This window comes from Polyergus mexicanus, unplaced genomic scaffold (genome assembly GCF_030449975.1).
Source record: "Polyergus mexicanus isolate NDT 795.1 unplaced genomic scaffold, iyPolMexi1.0 SCAF_2, whole genome shotgun sequence".
In the NCBI taxonomy this organism is placed as follows: domain Eukaryota; kingdom Metazoa; phylum Arthropoda; class Insecta; order Hymenoptera; family Formicidae; genus Polyergus; species Polyergus mexicanus.
In genome coordinates, this window is record NW_027223322.1 from 13,422,580 (window position 1) to 13,442,159 (window position 19,580).

Below are 19,580 nucleotides of genomic sequence, written 5' to 3' on the forward strand. Positions count from 1 at the left end.
TTAATGTAATCTACCTACAGGATAGCAAACACTTGCGCATAAATTCGTATGACAATATATTATTCGCTGGTCCACGCATTTTATTTTACTAATAGAGCCGCAACTTAATAAGAAAAATTTTATACATACGTGATCTATAAATATATAAATTATATCGAGGAAGATTTTTGAAAATTTGATTAGAGAGATTTCAAATCACTCCCGATTGGCAATATTGAAACGTGCCATCTGCGCATATTATATATATGCGCGAGTCGATTCGAAGTATTTGTAAGTATATGTCAGTATTTGTCACGCTCGTTGGAAGGTTAGATCTCTATGATCAAATCGAGCCGAACCTCATAAACACGCGAGATACGAGCGGGGCGGTAGCGGCTCCATAAGATTTTCATCTTTTTACGTAGAATGGAGGAGATCGACAATATAATAATTCACTCGTTGCGACAAATCGGCTGGTAAGTATCAATTCCCGAGCAGTTCGACTCGCACAGACAGATGTTCGCTGTTCTTTCCAATGGGCGGTGTTTTTGCACGTTCCTCGTAATTTAATGTCGTACACATGAGAGCTCGTCTATGATCACCTCATCTAAAATGGTCAAATTGCATATTAACAGAAACGAAGAATTTTTAAACGTAATTCACAAAAGGATTATTATGGCAAAAAATTTTATATATATATATATATATATATATATATATATTTTTTTTTTTTAAGATGAAACGAATATATGTTCTTTTTTTATGCCTCGGAAAAAGAAATTCTTACAAATGAAGTATATCGAGGATACTCTTATCTGATTACAAATTCTACAATCTTTTCGTTTTTCTCACTAGAAATATAAATTTTATTTTCAAGTAACATCGAAGAGAGTGTAATAAACCTAAGTGGCTTTAATACTGAACTAGTTGTTGAAGCAACAGTGAGATGCTTAGAAGCAATAAGGCCAGGTTTAGGATTATCTATTGTACTACCTGTAAACATGGCAGCACGTTTTCGACTGGGTGCTACTCTTGCGCAAACATGCATGGTAAATATTTTTCTTTTAATAAACTTTCAATTTGGATATAACATGATTTATTTATCTGCTTTTACTGATTTCCATTAACTAACTCAAATTTTAGGAACTCGGATACAGAGGTGATATTGGTTATCAAACATTCCTATATAACTCGGAAGCAGATTTACGGAGGGTATTCATGTTCCTCATTGAAAAACTGCCAAAGGAAAGTGAGAAAACTGTAAATGAATCCGTCAGCAAAGTTGCTTTATTAGAAAAATCAGTAGCATCTGCGATATCGCAAGGACTTTCAATACCATGGCTACCATATTATTGTCATAAAAAGGGAATCAGGAACAGAGGAAGAGCAAGTATCCCTTATGTATCTGTAAATATCGAAGTACCGGTACCAAATATGGAGGATGGTAATGTAATATCAATACAAGTTGAATTATTTTTGTTTTTGCTAATGTGGCAAGAAACAATATCATTGATATACGAGTAAAGTATTATCATTAATTGCAGATTACAAAGACTATTACATGCGCTATTTACAACCAATGCCTGATCAAATGCAAAATATTTCATGCTTTTTACCTTCTATGATATCGTATAATGCAAGAGCACTTAACAGTTCTTCGATAGATATTATGGAGCGTATAAATTGGCTTAATAGCCAACAGTCTGAAAAAATAACTCATTCAAGTGGACATAATATTGTCAATGAGCTTAGCAAGTTCTCGTTAGAGAACAAGACACAAACTTCAGCGGTAAGTATATCTTGTTATATAACTTATACAGCAGAATATCTTGCAAATTCAATATGATCCTTAAACTTTCAGGATTCTCAAGTAGAATCAGAATTTGCAATACATTCAATGCTTCCAAATCAGGAAACATTAGAAAACAAAGCAAAACAGGAAGCTGAAATAGAAAACATGAAAGCAGAGTGCGAAAATCTTAGAGTAAATATAGAGGAAATGCAAAACGAGATTAAAAAGTTAACTACTAAATTAGCACATGCGACGATCATTGGTCAAAATGAAGAAAAGGAATTAAAAATGAATGAGGAACAAAAAAAGATTAAAGCAAGAGCATACGAAATGCTTCAAGATGGACCAGAGAATATAAAGAAATTGGAATGTGCAATCGAGATTAGCACAAACAAATTGATTAATTTAGCAAATCAATGGGAGAAGCATAGAGTACCCTTAATCATGAAGTATAGACAAGAAAGGGAAAAACATTCCACAAAAGCTGTAAGTAATACGAAATGAGCAAGTTTAAGATAAAAAAAAATCATTTATATTTTATAAACGCATAGATCTATTTTACAGAATGCGAGCCAAAAGAAATTAGATGAAATAAAATTATTGAAAGAAAAGGAGAAAGAACTCCAAGAGGAATGTCGAAATAAGGATCAACAGCATTCACAGCTGGTCGTGGAAGTTCAAAAACTTCCAAAGGAAGTGAATAGATCCGCATACACTCAACGAATCTTAGAAATAATAAATAATGTTAGAAAGCAGAGAGATGAAATAAGCAAAGTTCTGGCGGACACTCGTGAGATTCAGAAAGAGATTAATATGCTTACTGGCAGATTAGAGAGATCTTTTACCGTTGTCGATGAATTAATATTCAGAGACGCAAGAACGAACGAAGCTTCGAGAAAAGCGTACAAATTATTAGCGATGTTACACTCGGATTGCAACGAACTCGTAAGTTTAGTCGAAGAAACGGGCGCGACAATACGAGAAATCAGGGATTTGGAAGAACAGGTAAAATGACAATAATATGCAAAATGAAAAATGTAGATTTATGTAGCGCAAAAATTCTCTATGTTTCTATGTAACATTTATTCAGATCGATTCCGAATCCGCTAAGAATGTCGGTGCTAATTTGGAGAGGATAACTGCCGATTTGAAACAGATGAGACAAGAAACCGCAGCATTAACGGCACAACTACAGAGTAAAGCCTCGTGATTATTATGTATAGCGTGGTCGCATTTTACATATTGTAATATTCAGGACCAGATAAAAATATATCTAACACAGGTACAAAAGTTTATTTTTCATTAATTGTGTATGATAGATACCAGAATCATATATAAATGATTTGATTTTTTTCTCCGTAACATTATATAAATAAAATAGACATTATTTTGCTTCTTTACAGAATATAAATGAATACGATCAAAAGCATCGAAGACCAAACATTTTTAGCCGTACAGCTGGCAAGATATAACGCGATATTGCCAGCAAGAATCCTTGCGAATCTAAGTTGGCTGGTGAAAAACGTGCCTTGGCCTGGAATAGTCAGGTGCTAACCTCGGGCCAAGTGTATAATGATACATTAACATCAATGCTCAAAAGAACATCATTTGTTACAAAGCCTAATAATTTTTTAGCATCAAGTTCAACTTTCGTATTTCATGCAGCTTGGAAAAGATCTGATTACAGCTGTAAATAAAATAAATGCTGAAACGCATCAGTTTCGAGTAAAGAACATGTACAAAATATATAAGATATGTACAAATAATGGTAAAGTCAATTTTTAATATTTTATACACATATTCTCCTTGTAAAAATTATTTTTATAAAGTAAGTGGTATATGTATGACACTTACACATATAATATTGCAATATCAATATTTTGAAAAATAACAGTTCTGTTGGTTTTTTTCGTTTTAATCCTTTGTATATGTATTATGTTCTATTTTTTATTTTATAACACACTTTTCTTAATTTCTATCTTAAATATCTGGTGGTATATAAGACTCTGCAGTAATCAGTGCTCTTAATTTCTTTTCGCTTTTGTGCATTTTATGTATACGTTCATCCTCTTTGCGTTCTTTTTCCTGTATCCTTTCTATTCGTAATTCGAGAGCTTCCTCATTATCAAAGAATGTCAAAAGTTGTTCTCTCTCTTTCAACTCCTTCTTTATTTTCTCTATATTTGCTACTCTTCTTTCTTTTTCTATTGCTTTTATTTGTGTTTGTAATATTGAAGCCCTTATATGTTCCCAGTCGGAATAAGCCTAAAAAAAAATCGAAATAATTAACATGCCAAGTATTGAATAATTAATCGAATCGAGAAGAAGTTTCCTTCATAGATATTCAATACCTGACACTGTTTAGAGATATCTTTCTCAGCTTCCTCCTTTACAATGGCTCTAATAAGATCCTCCATTGTTTCATTTAAATTTTCTTTAAGGTTTTGTTTCTCCTTTAAGAGGGATAATGGAGCCTCCACAAGTTTGAACTTTTCAAAATCTTGATCTTGAAGATTGCTATTGTCTTTCGATATTAATTCAAATATTTCTTCATAAACTATTTTGTCTTGTATCATCTCCAGCCATTCCTTTATCAACTTAAACACATCATCATATTTTTTATATAATATTAAACCTCTCAGTTGACAAGTTCTTCCTAGAGCATCTGTCCTATGCTTTCCTTGAAAATTCAGAGTTTTGCCGACGAGATCTCTTGGATCAGTAAGATCAAAGTGATCATCAAAGTAAGGATTTTTTAAGTACTTTACACGCACCTTTATTTCCTCTTTGGATGTATCCTGTGGAATTTCGGGTTTCTTCCAATTGTCAGGATTCTCCAGATACTTATGACATGCGTAAATGCAAAACGCGTTCGTGATAGGATGACCCGTATCTTCCTGCAACATGACCAAGGTCGCAATCTTTGCGGCGGAGGCATAATCTTTTCTCTTTACGAAATGGTCCATGAGCATGTTGTAGTCGAAATAATCGGGGAAGACGCCGTAATTGAGTCTATCGTTCAGCACCTCGTGCAGTTCCTGAATAAAATCATGCTGCAAGAAATATCGTATCGCGGCGTGATGCGTAGAGTCGAGAATATTGGACGCTTCCGTCGACTGTCTGAGATTGTGCAGAATCTTCATCACCTCATCAATATACGAATCATCGGTGACGCTATTCACGAAGATGTCGACGTCGACGGCGTTTATCTTGCCCACGCTCCCGTATTTCTGTTCCAACTCGGCGAACATCGTCATCGGCTCAATCTTCTGCAATAACGGCGATTCCAATCGACGACTCCACAACTCCTCGCAACGATACGCCTCCGATAGAAATGATCTTCTCTGTGTTACGTTTTTAGATCCACTACAAACGCGACAGAGCCTCTGACTAAATCTAAGTGTTTTCAACATTTTGTTTATTTGTTATTATCCCTCACACTGCGTGATCGTAACGTTATATCATTATGGTAGGTACTTTTTTTATTTATTAATTGAGGTTATGTTATACAGAACACCGGCTGTCAGTATAGCCAACTTGACGATAATAAAATTTACTACCAATACAACACTACGATTTTGTCCAGCCATAGACTGCGATCGGAAAGACGCTAGAAATGCTTTGAAGCGTTTAATTGACCAATCAGGGCAAAGAGAGTAAAGATTTCTTTATTCTAATCTTGGTTAATGCAATGTTCGAAGCATCTCTAGCGTCTTCTCGACCGCAGCCATAATGCACGAATAATTAGATATAATGCGTGGAAAGACATATTTGCCTTTCCAAAATTTTATCACGTATTGATTAAAAATTATAAAATAGTATGTATTAAACGTATAGATTAAAACCTAAAAATCAATATAAATTTAAAATATATTAGCTATTATAAAATATAAAACGATATACCATATTAATGCATATAGTTGCATACAATATATAAGAAAATCAAATATAGTAAGCCTCTCCAGACGGATTTGTATAGTCGCATGAACATATGCATAAAGCCCGTATCAGACTGTGCATTGAAAATTGAAGATTAAAAATTGGAATTTGACTAATTAGAGAACAAAAGAAACTAAAATTTCTTTATCCTGATTGGTCGAATTTCGATCTTGAATCTTCAATCTCAATCTTGGGACTGGAACTTCCAGTCTATTATAAATGTTTTTTGTGGCTTTGTGCGGTGTCACATAACCTATTTTGCTGTATTGTTTACGTAGTATCATAGTATACACAAATTTTCGTATCTCATGATATTTTAAAGGTGCGTTTTATAATGTTTGCGTTAATGAAGGAAGTGATTTTCTGGAGCTTCGACGATAATATAAACATAGAAGATACAGATTTTGGTGCATTCAAGTAAAGAAATATCATCTGTTATTAATAACAATTTCTATATTTCTTGCCATAAGTGCATCTATTGCACTATTGCAATAATTTATGTAATTTTTTTTGGTAATAATTTGTAATTTTTTTATAGATATCATGACAAACGAATTGATGGCACATATGAAGAAGGTAAAAGATCTTACTGCCAAGAACGTGGTATGATTTACGTTCCAGAAAACAAAAAGGGAAACAAATTGAAATATTCTATTAAATATTTAGAGGTATAATAATCCATTCAATGTCTTAGATAAAGTTTATAGAGAATATATGCTATAGAATTTTTATTATTATATACAGGATCAACTCAGAGATAATTCTGTAATTTATTGCCAATGGTATAATGATTCTGTTGTACAATTAATGCTCAGCAATGGCTTGTTGGTACAAATACAAGTTTGCCTCTTCAGTGGTGATATACGAGAAATTCATTTTGATAAATATCTTGTAGGGAAATTATCAGAACATGTGTCCGATGGTAATGCATTATTTTTATTATTCACTAAAAATTATTCACTATGCAAAGATAATATTGTATCTTTCTTTGTTCACAGTCATTATTACTAAGAATCATTTAGTTTGTATATACAATGATAATTTAGTGACACTGGTGTATTTTTCAAAAGTTAAAACACATGTCTTTGATAAGATCAATAAGTTAGAACCTAAGTTAATTACAACAGATTTATTTGTATCTAATGGACGTAGACTTGACAAGAAAATTCAAGTAAATAAGTCTGCTGACTTGGTAAATAATCTCCAAATTTTTTCTAAAAATTTTAAATAAAAAAATATATTTGATAGCCAATCTGTAGGAAATTATGTACCTTTATAGATATTAATTTGGCGAAAATCTACAATGAATGAAGTTTATCCATGGAGTCCTGCTATGAAACAATATCATCGTGCAAACATGCATCTGTTTCGGCTTACAGGGTATGAATTAGGGAATATTCTTACAATTATAATTATGCCATACTTTTTTAATCCTCTTCATCCTTTTCAACAAATATACAACATTGCTTGTCTGTTTGATTTCTTTTCGCATTATCTTCTGATGGTTCCATGACTTCTGCTTTTTCCTTACAATTAGTCTTTTTTTGCTCCATTTTCTTACATAATTGCTGATGTCTCTTTATATATAATTCCCATGAATCTTTCTTGTACCGGGGAATCATTGACAATTCTTTAGCAATATTTCTGGTAATCTTCTTTGGTAAATCCCATGTGCCCTTACAACATTTTTTTAATATAATTTTTACATAGTACATGAAAAACTTCAAAAGAGAAATAATATAATACTATATAAAAAATAAACTATTTTATACAAATATAAATAATTTATATTTATAAATGTTTAATACATTTATAATTTTACAAACTTTATATATTCCCCATGGTGAATGTTTATCTTTGTTGACATCATCTAGTATGTGTCCATTATCATCTGCAATAACTTTAGTAGTAACACAGTGTCTGTTTGGCAAACTTGGATACCATTTCGATACTTCCCAATTTCGCAATCTTTTTGGTGCAAATGCATCATCTGTCCAATGGCCATGCCAATATTGAGACATTTCTAAGCACAATTTGTTCTTTTATAATATTAATAAATATCAATTTTATACAACTTTACTTTACTTATTATAAATCTTTCTGTGATGTCAAGTTATGTGGTTAGTTATGCATATCGCTATGCCTGTTGCTATGGTCATGTAAAACTATTGATCTATTGTATATTACATATGTATGTACATATATACAAATACTATGATATATGTGTGTATGTACTCTACATATAAAAATGTATATAGATCTAATAATTCATATTTTCAGAACAAAGTTAGAATTGTTGTGTTACATTCGTACTGAGTTTGATCCTTTGTGTATTATGTTTGATATATGTGATGACAACATTATTCATTCTGTAGAACAAAAAGTTTCAAGGAAGGTAATTGTTGTATAGTTCATAATTTTATTCTTCTTTCAATTTAATCTAGATTTAGTTATATGCTGTATTTAAAAAAATGCATATATATCAATGTAATATATAGGGAGAAGTCACTGTAGAGTGGCGTACTTATGAAGTTTCTCGGCAGAATAAATTAAAAAGAATTGCCGTGATCTCCGTATCATTGCCGACGCATACAAGTTGCGTGAGATTTTCGCCTCATCAAGAATTATTGCTATTATGTTGCATTGATGGGACTATTATGATATACGATCAAACGAAATCGACAACCACCAGTGTAAAAGCCGCGTTTGTAAGTATATTATACAATACACATACACATACACATTTTAGGCTGTGTTCCGATTTCCCACCCGAATTTGCATCCGATATTATAGTATACATGACATATATTATAATATTGGATGTACCCGGGTGAGGAATCGGAACGCAGCATTAGAAAAATATTGATATCTTTTTTTCTCTTTCTTCAAGATACCTACTTTGGCTGCTTGGCATAGCGACAGTATAATATTCGTGGTGGGCAATGACAGAGGCCAATTTCAACATTTTGATATCACTTTAATGTGTATCAAAAGCCAGACATTAAACGACGAAACGACGCCAGCAAATATTCTCGACTTGTCACCGTATTTCAAGTACAAGCAATAAAATAATTATATATATATATATATATAGAGAGAGAGAGAGATATATGTACTCGCAATAAGATCCAACTCATGAAATAATTATACAAAGCAGGAATCAGCATACCTTGTTACATATGGAATGGAACAGGAAAAGTGACACAAATCAGATTCATTATTACAATAATAACAATGCTTTGTTCTTGTTACTTTTCGAACGGTGAGGATCACATTGTTTCATGTAATAACAATATATATATTTGATATATAAATGAACGATATCTGTTATGTGTCAACAGAGGACCGATTGGCGTTATTAAAGTAATCGAAGGCAATACTTTATCTGGGGACGAATTAGTCAGAAGATATTTGTCCGATTCTCGAATAGAACAGGCAACTGCCTTACTATTGTCGATGAATTGGGATACACATTCACATATATGCATGCAATCGCTCAATCAAATCTTAAATTATTTATTCAAGTTACCATTAACAACGGAACGGGAAGGTAAAATAAAATTTTGTTGTTTCTGATCTACTAGTAAACTACAAATGGCTAAAAAAATGCGATCTTATTAATTTGAAACAGGTCTGATACAAAATGCTCTGGGTAGTTTTCATGTGCCTATTAAACCGATAAGTCAGGCTGTCGAAGAGGAATACGGAGATGAAGTGAGGGATTTAACAAGACGATTCTTCTATCATTTATTAAGGTAACGCATGTTATACAATGATATCATAGTATGATATTAAAGTATTGTGTCGAAATTTATTCTAACAACCATAAATTCTGTAGATATAGAATGTTTGAGAAAGCTTTCAGACTAGCTATTGATTTAAATGATCACGATCTCTTCATGGATATACATTTCTATGCTGTGGTTCTAAATGACATGGAATTAGCAACTGCAGCTAAAGAAAAAGCTGAGAATATTTTGAGTAGATCAAATAGCTGCAATGACTCACGTAAGAATCGCATAAAAGATATTCCAAAAAGAATATGATAAAATATATATTTACAATTTTTTATAGATTCAACGTGTTCGAGAGCATCGTGTTCTATATGCTCTGATTCAAGCAATGAGAAAGGCGAAGAAGAAGAGGAGGAGGAGGAAGAGGAAGAGGAAGAGGAGGAAGAAACATATAGTGAAGAGAGCGAAGATTCTCGGAAGGAAGACCGAGCCAATCTAAAACAATCGAAAAGGCACCATTATAGAAAAGCTTCCAGTCAAATCCCACCATTACCAGTTATCCATCCTCATCACGATATCAAGAACATACTCTCTACATCCTATAACAATATTCCGTCCATTAATAAGACTGACTATACTCGAATACCTTCGCTCTTGGATACTTCTAACAGTATTTTAACTTCGTTTAATCACTCTTCGCACCTTTCGAATCCATTTCTAGCATCGACTTCTTTCAACAAATCATTATACAATATACAATCGAACTTCACACCAGTTAACACGACGAACATCATCAACAGTTCTCTGGCGTTTAATAATGCATCAGATGATTTAATGACTACGTCATTCGGTAGTGTTTCTCTAACCGAATCGGAAATAATAATCGATGATCAATCCGGCGACAATTTTGATACTAGGTCATATGACAAGTCGTTACTTAATGAAATACCATATTCCTTCGATAGTTCCATTGCCAATGCGATGACAACTTGTGCACAGGACGATAGCTTTATCTCAACTCCCTTCAACAAACCGGTGTATGAATCTGAAGACATTGAATCTAAATATTTGGCAAACTCGTTAAATGCTGTTGACAGTAACATTATGTCAACGTCATTCAGTACTCGAATCACGAGCGCTCCCGTTTTGCATAGTAACTCCTTAAATGTAACAACAACGAATAATAGCTCTGAAATAACTTCTTCCATGTTACAAAGTGCGAAGTCAAAGATAACTGATAAATTACTAACCAGAATTCTCATTGACACCGATCGTTTACCTCAAGCTCAATCGCCTCTTCCAGATAATATCTGCAACAATCTGATGTCTACCTCGTTTAACTATCCCGAAGGTAATGTTGCTTCCGAAAGTAGCGGAATTATGTTTCCCAATAAATTTAGTAGCAACGATCAAGGTATTAAATTACAACAATTTGAAACAATAGAAGAGAAAGAAACGGACGTCGATATTCCACCACCGCCCTCTTTAACAAGTTCTCTCGCTAATTATCTTCATGGTCTACCCAGAAAAAATTATCCTTTGTCCAAAAGCACTCCAGGTTTATCGGACATCACGGACGAATCGATCCACAAGTTTCCCTCGAGCAAAGCGACTTATGTTCCGTCGCGCACTTTACGAAAACCAAATTCCATGTCATCTAACATATCTCAAAACCAGAAAATCCCGACCCCATCTTTTAAAACTTATAGGTACAATTACGATCTAGATTATGTACCATTTCATGGTGCTCGCGATGACACAGACTTGCAGTACTATTCACAAACGGCCGGTAAACAAAGTTTTCCCTCACAAAATTTTCATCCTAGTTATAGTGCGCAACATAGATTATTCGAGAATAGGTATTCGTCGAAATCTTTCCAAAACGTTAATGTAAATAAAGAAACTAGAATATTTTCCAACATACCACCTCTGCCTGTGATTAATACATCTACTGCCAATTCGATCTGCACTACAAGTTCGCCGTTCATCGACGTGCCAGTAAGTTCCAATGAAAAGCCAAAAGTGAAGTTCTCGGATACTGTTACTCACATATTAGTACCTGGCACAGTAAGTATAATTTTTAACAAAGATATATTTTGTATCTAAAATAATATCTGATATATCTTTTTTTATGTGTGTGTGTACATATATATATATATATATGTATATACATATGTATGTATGTATGTGCATATGCATATGTTGTATAGATTCAAGTACATAGGCAGAAACGACCTGCTACACAAGTACATGTAACGGATCCCAAACGTGAACTAGCTGAAAGTCTTCCACTCTGCCTGGGTAATGAAGATTATCTTAAAGATTTTCAACCATTATCTAGTAAGTATTTTACATAATATGATATGTTTCATGTTTATGTGTGTTAAGAAATAATTTGTATAGAACATGGCTTTATCATTAGTTCTATGTTTTTGATACTTTCCAGAAGACGGTATAGATGAGAAAGTAAAAGAATCTCTCAAATCTGATGACAGTACAAAGATTAAAGTTGTGCATTTTGGTTTATTGTAAATCTATAAGTAAAGTATTAAGAGAATTTTTTAGAATTAATTTAATACCTGTTGTAAGAATAATTGTATTTGCATATACCATTTTATGTGTATGTGTATTGTTATGATAAAACAGTGACAGAAACAAGATAGAGGTTGTCAGACGGATAATTAAGTCACAAAAACGAGCACTCCCCTTAATTCATATTTAAAACCTGAACACCCCCTAGTTCCTTCACAAATTTTCTTTGTTGAAAATATCTTTTGTTACATATTGTAACATATGAGTGCATATACATACATATATTTTATATTATATATTATCAAAGAGCTAAGAACCTAGTATCATAAACAAGATACAAATATAGATAATATACTTTCTCAGACAGGTATACACATTTCATTTTCAATTTGATTCAAAATTTTAAGCAATTTGTAACAAAAAGAAAATATATCTTTTTCTCAAAAGCAATACACATTGCAACATTATTATTTTAAACTGTTATATTAATTCGTTTTTTGTAAAATAGTTATCTTTTTTTTTTAAACTACAGAAAAAGAGAATTATACACAAATATTAATCTTTTATATTTTAATTTTATCATATTATTATTTTATTATACTTGTATTTTTATATTTATTATGTTTGTTTTTTTTGTCTGCATTTTTATAAATTAGAAAAATTTTTATAAATATATATATCTTAAGAAATAGAATAGAAAAAGTTATTTTTTCCATTGATTTTATTGTTAAGTCTTAAGTTTTTGCTGTTTTAAAAATTTATATGTACTGAAAAGAAGTATTCTTATAATGGAAAAGTATCTTTATACATTAATATACATACATATAAGAGCATTGTATTTGCATTTAGATTTTATATCAATTGCAATAATTTATTAAGTTTTGTTCTTCATTGTATCTAATGTAGATTTCAAATCAAGTAATTCTTTGTCTGGTACATATCGCTTCCATTTTAATGCAGGATCGTAAGTATCTACATTAAGAGTAATACCTTGTGGAAGAGATGCTTCTAATATTCTGATTAATATGGAACATTTAATACCAGATACCTCTGATAATTGTGTGTGTCTTTCATAAATTTTAAGATTGTATTCAGATATAATTGCCGTTGTTCCAGTTTTATATTTTTGAATCTTCAATTCCTGAGGTGGTAATGCCCAACTGAAGGAACACGGTGTTAGAAAAATTGAAGAAACAATATTTAAATAAATTAATGGAAACTTACCTATTGTCTACATCAATTTGCATACTATCTGCCAATTTATCCATAAATGTTTGATAACATTCCAGCACCGAATAGTTGTAACCCTTAATTTGTATATCTATCACAGGTAAAAGTGGAAATTTCGATTTTCCTGTCTATAAAAAAAAATTCAAAAAAATAAACCCTTATATATATATATATATATATATATATACTTTTTTTTTTTTATGTTACGATCCAAAAGTCTAACCTCTAGATAATCAGGCTCGTATAAGCTTCCGGTATAAAATTTTGCCGATAAGGTTTTCCTTATGATTGAATGTTGTTTAATCGGTATAATCTGAAATAAAAGTAATAATTAAACACAATATTGTGATACATAAATAATGTAAAAATTGCATTTTCACATGTCATTTTATTCAATATGAAAATTAGATAATTAATTATCACGGAAATACAATATACCTGTTTGATCAGATTTAAAGTCATTTTCCGTGATAAGAAACAATAACGAAACTGATCTTCAGAAAACTTTAATTCAAAAATCTGATTGTCAAGAATAGTGTCACTTCAACTTTTGTAAAAATATAAGGTTCTTCTCATCTTTCATCCCCAATCAGCTGATTACTTATACTTTGCGCCCTTTGTTCCTAAAACTGACGTTGACGACTGTAAGATGTATCGTTTCATGGAAATCCTATCCTAAATAAGTTAACCTAAAGTTTGCCAAATTTTTATGTGTAAAATTTATATTATCGCGGTATAAGAGAAGATTATTTTATAATCTTAATTGATAGAAAGTGTTCTTTGAAATAATTACATCATATTATGAAAAGAAGATTCTATTAAATTATATAGCATGCCGAAAGAACTCTGATACCTGCCACCTGTCAATCTTCCACTTGTGCTAATATTCTACAACAAATGTTAATCTTGATATTATCTAGCTTGCTAAGAAAATCATGGACATCGAGACGGAAAATGTAATAAATCTGGTATTTCCAGAAAGTATTCCAGGTAGGATTACCCTTACTATATATACTTGGAAATTAATTGTTAATATATTGTTTAATATTGTGTACATAATTATATAATTTTATAATTATATAATTTTTGTTTTAGAATCATGGAAAGAAAATCCTGAATTTTATCAGTATCTCTTAAAACTTGGTGGCTTTGATGTAGATCAGCTGAGTAAGGATACTTTTATTAGTTCACTTTGAATTTAATCTTTGCAATACACATCTATAAGATTGTTTTAGTCTAATTTTCTCTACTCCTAATTTTCCAGGTAAAGAACCCAATCATTTGTCTGATGAGAAAAATGCAGTGCTTCAAACTACACAAGAATTGGTTTTTGCGAACTACAAAACTTTTATCCAGACAGCAGAAAGTTCAAGAGAGATACTCAATCATGTAATCTCAAGGAATATAGGCTAAAAGAATGCATAGATCTTCAAAATAATTATATTAACAAATTGCATTATTTTACTTTTAGTTCAATGAGACTGAAAGCCGTCTTGACAAGCTTGTACAAAAAATCCCAAAATTTATAGAAAAGTGTCAATCATTTTGTGACGCTTCAAAGGATATTAATGCACATCGAAGATTAAACAGCTTAACACTGACACGAAATGCAGAATTACTTGAAATTCTTGAAATGCCCCAATTAATGGAATCATGTTTGAGAAGCAACCAATATAATGAAGCATTAGAATTGTCTCAATACGCCCGTCAATTAGGAGTGAAACATGGAGATATTCCTATTATTTCGGTATAAACTTAATTGAAATTCTTTGACACTCTTGTATATGTTTGATTTCATTTTTTATGAATATTTCAGTCTATAGTAGCAGAGATTGAAAGCAGCTGGTCAGGAATGGTAGGACAAGTAGTCGGATCTCTAAGAGGGGATCTACCACTTCCAAGATGTCTTCAGCTTGTAGGTTTGCTACGGTCAATGGATGCGTTTACAGAATCAGAACTTCGTATAAAATTTCTTCAAGCAAGAGATAGCTGGCTCCAAGGCTTGTTAAACGCGATACCGAAAGAAGATCGTAAGAGCGTTTTATTTGAATTATAAGCTGCAATCAAGAGAAATATTGATTTATCATTGAAAGAATCATTGATTCCTTTCTATACTTGCAGCTAATCTTCATATAACCAAAACAATAGAATTATCCAGGATACACTTGTTCAATATAATAACTCAATACAAAGCTATGTTCAATGATGACGAATTAGTAATCCCCGGCCGCGACTTGACGCTAAATGAATCCGCGATATTTTATTATTGGCTGGAGGAAAAGGTAAATAGGAAACGGATGAAATATCAACAGAAATGTGTGATTAAATTTTTTTTCTAGATATCGCAATTTCTTGGTACATTGGAGCAAGATTTACCGGGTGTAACGTCCATAGATTCTATTCTAGGCCAGTGTACATATTTTGGATTATCATTTGGTCGAGTAGGCGTCGATTTTACTGGTCGAATATCGGATATATTTGTGCGAGTTATCGGTGAAAAGTTTGAACAAGACATTCGTAGGACAACCAGGAAATTTGAGAAAGATATGGAAACGTTTACATTGATCAACAAAACGCAACGACTCGATATAAAAGCGGAGACTGCAATTATCTCTGTAAGTATAAAATTCTATCTTTCGAGAAATATATATATATATATATATATATATATATATATATATATATATATATATATATATTTCTACAAGTACAATTATCTCTTATCAGGAAAATCCGCCTGAACAATTGGTAGAATTTTATCCTTTAGCTGAATATTGCAACGGAATAATAACAGCTTTCAATGAATTGAGACTTTGTTCACCAGTGGCATTTTCTACCTTATGCACAAAATTGCTGCAGGAATCATTGCATAATGTGGCAAAAGCTATGCTATTATTTTACAAGCAAGAACAACAAGTGAGTTGTCTTAATATTTTTGTTCATAAGGAAATTCTGTATTCTTTAAAAATGTCTTACAGGCTTTTGCAGCAGCAGAACGAGAGAATATGATTAAATTCACAGAATGTTTGAGCGAACAATTGATTCCTTATATACAATATTGTATACATTTGATTTTTCCACCCGTTCAGATTGCAATGCATTTAGGAATATCAGTCAATGTACTCCAAAAAGAGGTATATATCAATTATATATATATATATATATATATATATATATATATATATATATATGCGTAAAAAATAGATACATGTAATAATGTAAAATTATTTTTTTTTTTATAGAAAGTTACATATTTAGATAAGCAGAGTATATTAGAACCAGTGGCTACACTGTTGCCTGTTAGAAAAGATCCTTTGCTCTCCAAATTATGCGTGTCTAATATACAGCCAGTAACATCGTATGATTCAAAACCTTCCTTTACAACAGTAATATCTTCGCCAACAGAAATTGTGGATTCTATTTCAAAGACTATTGTATTTGAAACAGAAGAAACAAAAGAGAAAGAGATTACTCAAAAGGGAACGATATCGAACAATGTACAAAATTCGTAAAATTTTGTTGATAATATAAATCAAAGTATTTAATTGTTAATTTTTGAACACACAATATTGTTTGCTATTCTATATATATGTTGAAGGTAGTGTAAATAAAAAAAATTGAAGGTAGTGTAAATAAAAATAATTTTTACCATTCTGGACAACTTATTTTTAATGTGTGAAAATGCATACAGAGAAAATAAAAATTCAATAGACGATTATTCTGCGAGAATGCAAAATATTTGAATCTTAAAATAGATGCAAAGCAATTAGGCTTCATCACGGATATCAAAAATATTTATTCCTTCATAGATTCCTCCGTAACTTGACTCGGCTGCGCGGTTTCATTCTCATTTTTCTTCTTTTTGATTCCAGAGACGATATCGTCGATTCTTAATAACAGGATAGCGGTCTCGATCGCCGTTTTGTATATCTGTAACTTTACAGACAACGGCTCCCATATACCGTATTCCTTCATGTCAACCAATTTACCCGTTTCCCCATCAATGCCCCAAGTAGTTCCTTCCGTCGCATGTTTCGCGCGCAACGCCGTCAGAGTTCTAATAGTATTCGCACCGCAATTCTGCGCCAGAGTTCTGGGAATGATTTCTAAAGCCTGTGCGATCGCTTTGTACGGCCATTGTTCCACACCGGCAAGACCCGCCGCTTTCTCAGTTAATAGCCGCGATACAGCCATTTCCACTGCTCCGCCACCTATGAAACAGAGAATTATAATAAAATATATTAATGCAATTTCGATAAAAATAAAATAGCAATCTTATGCGCGCACGCGCGCACACACACATACCTGGTACAAGTTTCGGATTGATGAGAAGATTTCTGGCGACATGTAACGCATCTTGTAAATTTCTTTCAGTTTCGTTCAAGACATCTTTACTGGCTCCTCTCAGAATAATGGTACAAGCTTTAGGATCCTTGCATTCTGTGATGAAACAGAAATAATCGTCGCCGAGCTTCTTGATCTCGAAAAGACCAGCTCCTGTACCAACATCCTCTTCCTTTAATTCCTCCGTACGATTCACGACGGTGGCATTGCAGGCACGAGCGATTCTGTTAATATCGCTCTTTCGTAGCCTGCGTATCGCGGATATGCCGGCTTTGACAAGGTAATGCTGAGCGAGATCAGATACACCCTTCTCCGTTATTACCACATCCGGCTTCACCAAGATAACATCTTCACAGATCTTTTTTACATGCTCCTCTTCTAATTCTAGGATCTTCGTGAAATCGGTATCCTTCATTATCTCTATATTCGTTTGAGATTCGCCCTTCTTATATTCCAATGGACAATCTAGCAGCACTATTCTCGGATTTTTGATGTAACGTCTCATTTTTGGATGTGTCACATCCTTATTGATCATTACACCCTTTAAGACAACACTGTCCTCTATCGTACCACCTGGTATTTTCTCTACCTTGGCATAACGTTTGATGTCGATCTCCCTTCTACCGTTTTCCTCAAGCATTACCATATAAACAGCGTCCAGAGCAATCTGGCATGCCAATTCGGACCAACGTCTGATAAATTTAGTGCCTATACAGGAGTTTATCACCTGGATTAATTTCTTTTTATCATTGCAATCTAAATCAATACTGATTTGCTCGTGAAGAATTGTGACCATATCTTCCAAGGCCTGACGATACGCTCTTATGATGACAGTGGGATGCATGTTTTGTTCCAAAAATGGTTCAGCGGTGGCCAAGATCTCACCCGACAAGACAATGACTGACGTAGTACCATCTCCCACCTCTTCATCCTGAGTCCTCGCAATTTCTATCATGGACTTTCCAGCAGGATGTTGCACAGTGATCTCACGTAGGATCGCATTTCCATCGTTTGTCATTACAATGCCACCCATTGGATCCATCAACATCTTCAACATAGCTTGTGGACCCAGACATGTTCTAATAACATCAGCAATTGCCTTGAAAATGAAAATAATAAAAATCAAGACTTGTTAGATTAACATCGTATATAAATATTCTATATTTTTGTGTCAGACTTAAATTGTATCTTGAAATAAGCCGAGATCATGATACTATCATTCTTGTCAAATTTAAAAATCAAGCCATGATCATGTTATAACTGAATTTATAAATTGCGTACAGGGAGAAATCCTTTACACTGAATCAATTTGTACAGATTATTATTATAGAATCCTATATGTATAAATTAAGAATGATAATATACGATAAATATAAGTCAATTAATAATCGCCACTTGATCCACGAGCTATCAGGTTCTTGCCACTCTGGAAAGCCGCATGTGGGTGTGCCAGCAATAATGCCAGGAATACCTTATAAGGCGGTACTTAGCTCACAAGTTAAACGCTCACCTTACCCGCCTGAATGTTCTCCCTCTGCACTTTTCTGCCACTATCCCGCTTCGTGTTCTGGCCTGCAATAACCAGAATATTTGACATGATTAGAGGAACGGTTTATTTTATAATATACGCGAATCGCCAAATAACAAATTCAAAAGACGGTCGAGTAATTTCAGATCGTGGGATTTTTTGACGCATGCGTGCGTCTAGATCTCAGATCGACGATACTTGTGAAAGAGGTAACCTTTAACTTACTTAGAACCACAATTGGCGCTGCTCCCGGTCCAAACATCGTATTTTATAGTTTTTTTTCCCTTGTTATATTGTGATCTTTCTTACAATTATCGGCGCGTATACAATCGCGATTTTCCGAAAAAAAAGAGTGCGAGAAACACTGATCGTATGTCTTCCGGAGGAGTACGAAAAGCACATTCATTAAACGGAGAAAACGGAGGCCCACAAAGCACGAATAATCTATTTGATAGAGTACGACGTACGACAAATAACTCCTGCAAGACGCGGCAACGCGCGA

General features: G+C 32.9%; 6 protein-coding genes across 11 annotated transcripts; 3 read left to right on the forward strand and 3 right to left on the reverse strand.

Moving 5' to 3' along the window:
* The first annotated feature begins 282 nt into the window (after window positions 1-282).
* Window positions 283-3,585, forward strand: LOC138940825 (coiled-coil domain-containing protein 22 homolog). The gene is made up of 8 exons (XM_070310049.1): window positions 283-455; window positions 857-1,028; window positions 1,123-1,423; window positions 1,524-1,768; window positions 1,841-2,257; window positions 2,336-2,776; window positions 2,862-3,053; window positions 3,175-3,585. Exons 1-7 carry the CDS (start codon window positions 406-408, stop codon window positions 2,979-2,981), a joined length of 1,746 nt encoding a protein of 581 aa, XP_070166150.1. The 5' UTR covers window positions 283-405; the 3' UTR covers window positions 2,982-3,053; window positions 3,175-3,585.
* Window positions 2,805-5,270, reverse strand: LOC138940833 (small ribosomal subunit protein mS27). Of its 2 annotated transcripts, XR_011448066.1 has the most exons (3): window positions 4,123-5,270; window positions 3,626-4,036; window positions 2,805-3,458 (listed from the first exon to the last, which is right to left on the reverse strand). XR_011448066.1 is itself a non-coding variant. In XM_070310056.1 (2 exons), exons 1-2 carry the CDS (start codon window positions 5,182-5,184, stop codon window positions 3,752-3,754), a joined length of 1,347 nt encoding a protein of 448 aa, XP_070166157.1. In that variant the 5' UTR covers window positions 5,185-5,270; the 3' UTR covers window positions 3,545-3,751. The 2 variants fall into 2 exon arrangements, 1 of the variants encoding a protein (XP_070166157.1); XM_070310056.1 differs by lacking the exon at window positions 2,805-3,458 and having other exon boundaries at window positions 3,545-4,036.
* Window positions 5,271-5,961: 691 nt separating this feature from the next.
* Frtz (WD repeat-containing and planar cell polarity effector protein fritz homolog) lies at window positions 5,962-12,352 on the forward strand. 4 transcript variants are annotated; one of them, XM_070310063.1, is made up of 15 exons: window positions 5,962-6,127; window positions 6,249-6,378; window positions 6,455-6,632; window positions 6,709-6,902; window positions 6,990-7,090; window positions 7,991-8,105; window positions 8,209-8,418; window positions 8,601-8,764; window positions 8,865-8,972; window positions 9,052-9,260; window positions 9,342-9,465; window positions 9,549-9,718; window positions 9,785-11,511; window positions 11,655-11,784; window positions 11,891-12,352. In XM_070310063.1, the coding sequence occupies exons 1-15, from the start codon at window positions 6,045-6,047 to the stop codon at window positions 11,974-11,976; spliced, it is 3,729 nt and encodes a 1,242-aa protein (XP_070166164.1). In that variant the 5' UTR covers window positions 5,962-6,044; the 3' UTR covers window positions 11,977-12,352. The 4 variants fall into 4 exon arrangements, with proteins under 4 accessions (XP_070166164.1, XP_070166173.1, XP_070166181.1 ...); XM_070310072.1 differs by having other exon boundaries at window positions 8,868-8,972; XM_070310080.1 differs by lacking the exons at window positions 5,962-6,127; window positions 6,249-6,378; window positions 6,455-6,632; window positions 7,991-8,105 and having other exon boundaries at window positions 6,817-6,902.
* Window positions 12,353-12,703: 351 nt separating this feature from the next.
* Mrpl48 (mitochondrial ribosomal protein L48) lies at window positions 12,704-14,094 on the reverse strand. Of its 2 annotated transcripts, none has more exons than XM_070310131.1 (5): window positions 14,060-14,094; window positions 13,645-13,835; window positions 13,430-13,519; window positions 13,201-13,334; window positions 12,704-13,136 (listed from the first exon to the last, which is right to left on the reverse strand). In XM_070310131.1, exons 2-5 carry the CDS (start codon window positions 13,666-13,668, stop codon window positions 12,851-12,853), a joined length of 534 nt encoding a protein of 177 aa, XP_070166232.1. In that variant the 5' UTR covers window positions 13,669-13,835; window positions 14,060-14,094; the 3' UTR covers window positions 12,704-12,850. The 2 variants fall into 2 exon arrangements, with proteins under 2 accessions (XP_070166232.1, XP_070166223.1); XM_070310122.1 differs by having other exon boundaries at window positions 14,000-14,089.
* On the forward strand, window positions 13,740-16,840 carry Cog8 (conserved oligomeric Golgi complex subunit 8). The gene is made up of 10 exons (XM_070310097.1): window positions 13,740-14,196; window positions 14,302-14,373; window positions 14,471-14,595; window positions 14,678-14,953; window positions 15,023-15,236; window positions 15,328-15,488; window positions 15,546-15,821; window positions 15,934-16,122; window positions 16,185-16,340; window positions 16,449-16,840. Exons 1-10 carry the CDS (start codon window positions 14,142-14,144, stop codon window positions 16,716-16,718), a joined length of 1,794 nt encoding a protein of 597 aa, XP_070166198.1. The 5' UTR covers window positions 13,740-14,141; the 3' UTR covers window positions 16,719-16,840.
* A 7-nt stretch (window positions 16,841-16,847) lies between these two features.
* Window positions 16,848-19,521, reverse strand: Cct3 (chaperonin containing TCP1 subunit 3). Its single transcript, XM_070310110.1, has 4 exons — window positions 19,304-19,521; window positions 19,061-19,122; window positions 17,512-18,649; window positions 16,848-17,417 (listed from the first exon to the last, which is right to left on the reverse strand). Exons 1-4 carry the CDS (start codon window positions 19,338-19,340, stop codon window positions 17,002-17,004), a joined length of 1,653 nt encoding a protein of 550 aa, XP_070166211.1. The 5' UTR covers window positions 19,341-19,521; the 3' UTR covers window positions 16,848-17,001.
* Window positions 19,522-19,580: the final 59 nt, after the last annotated feature.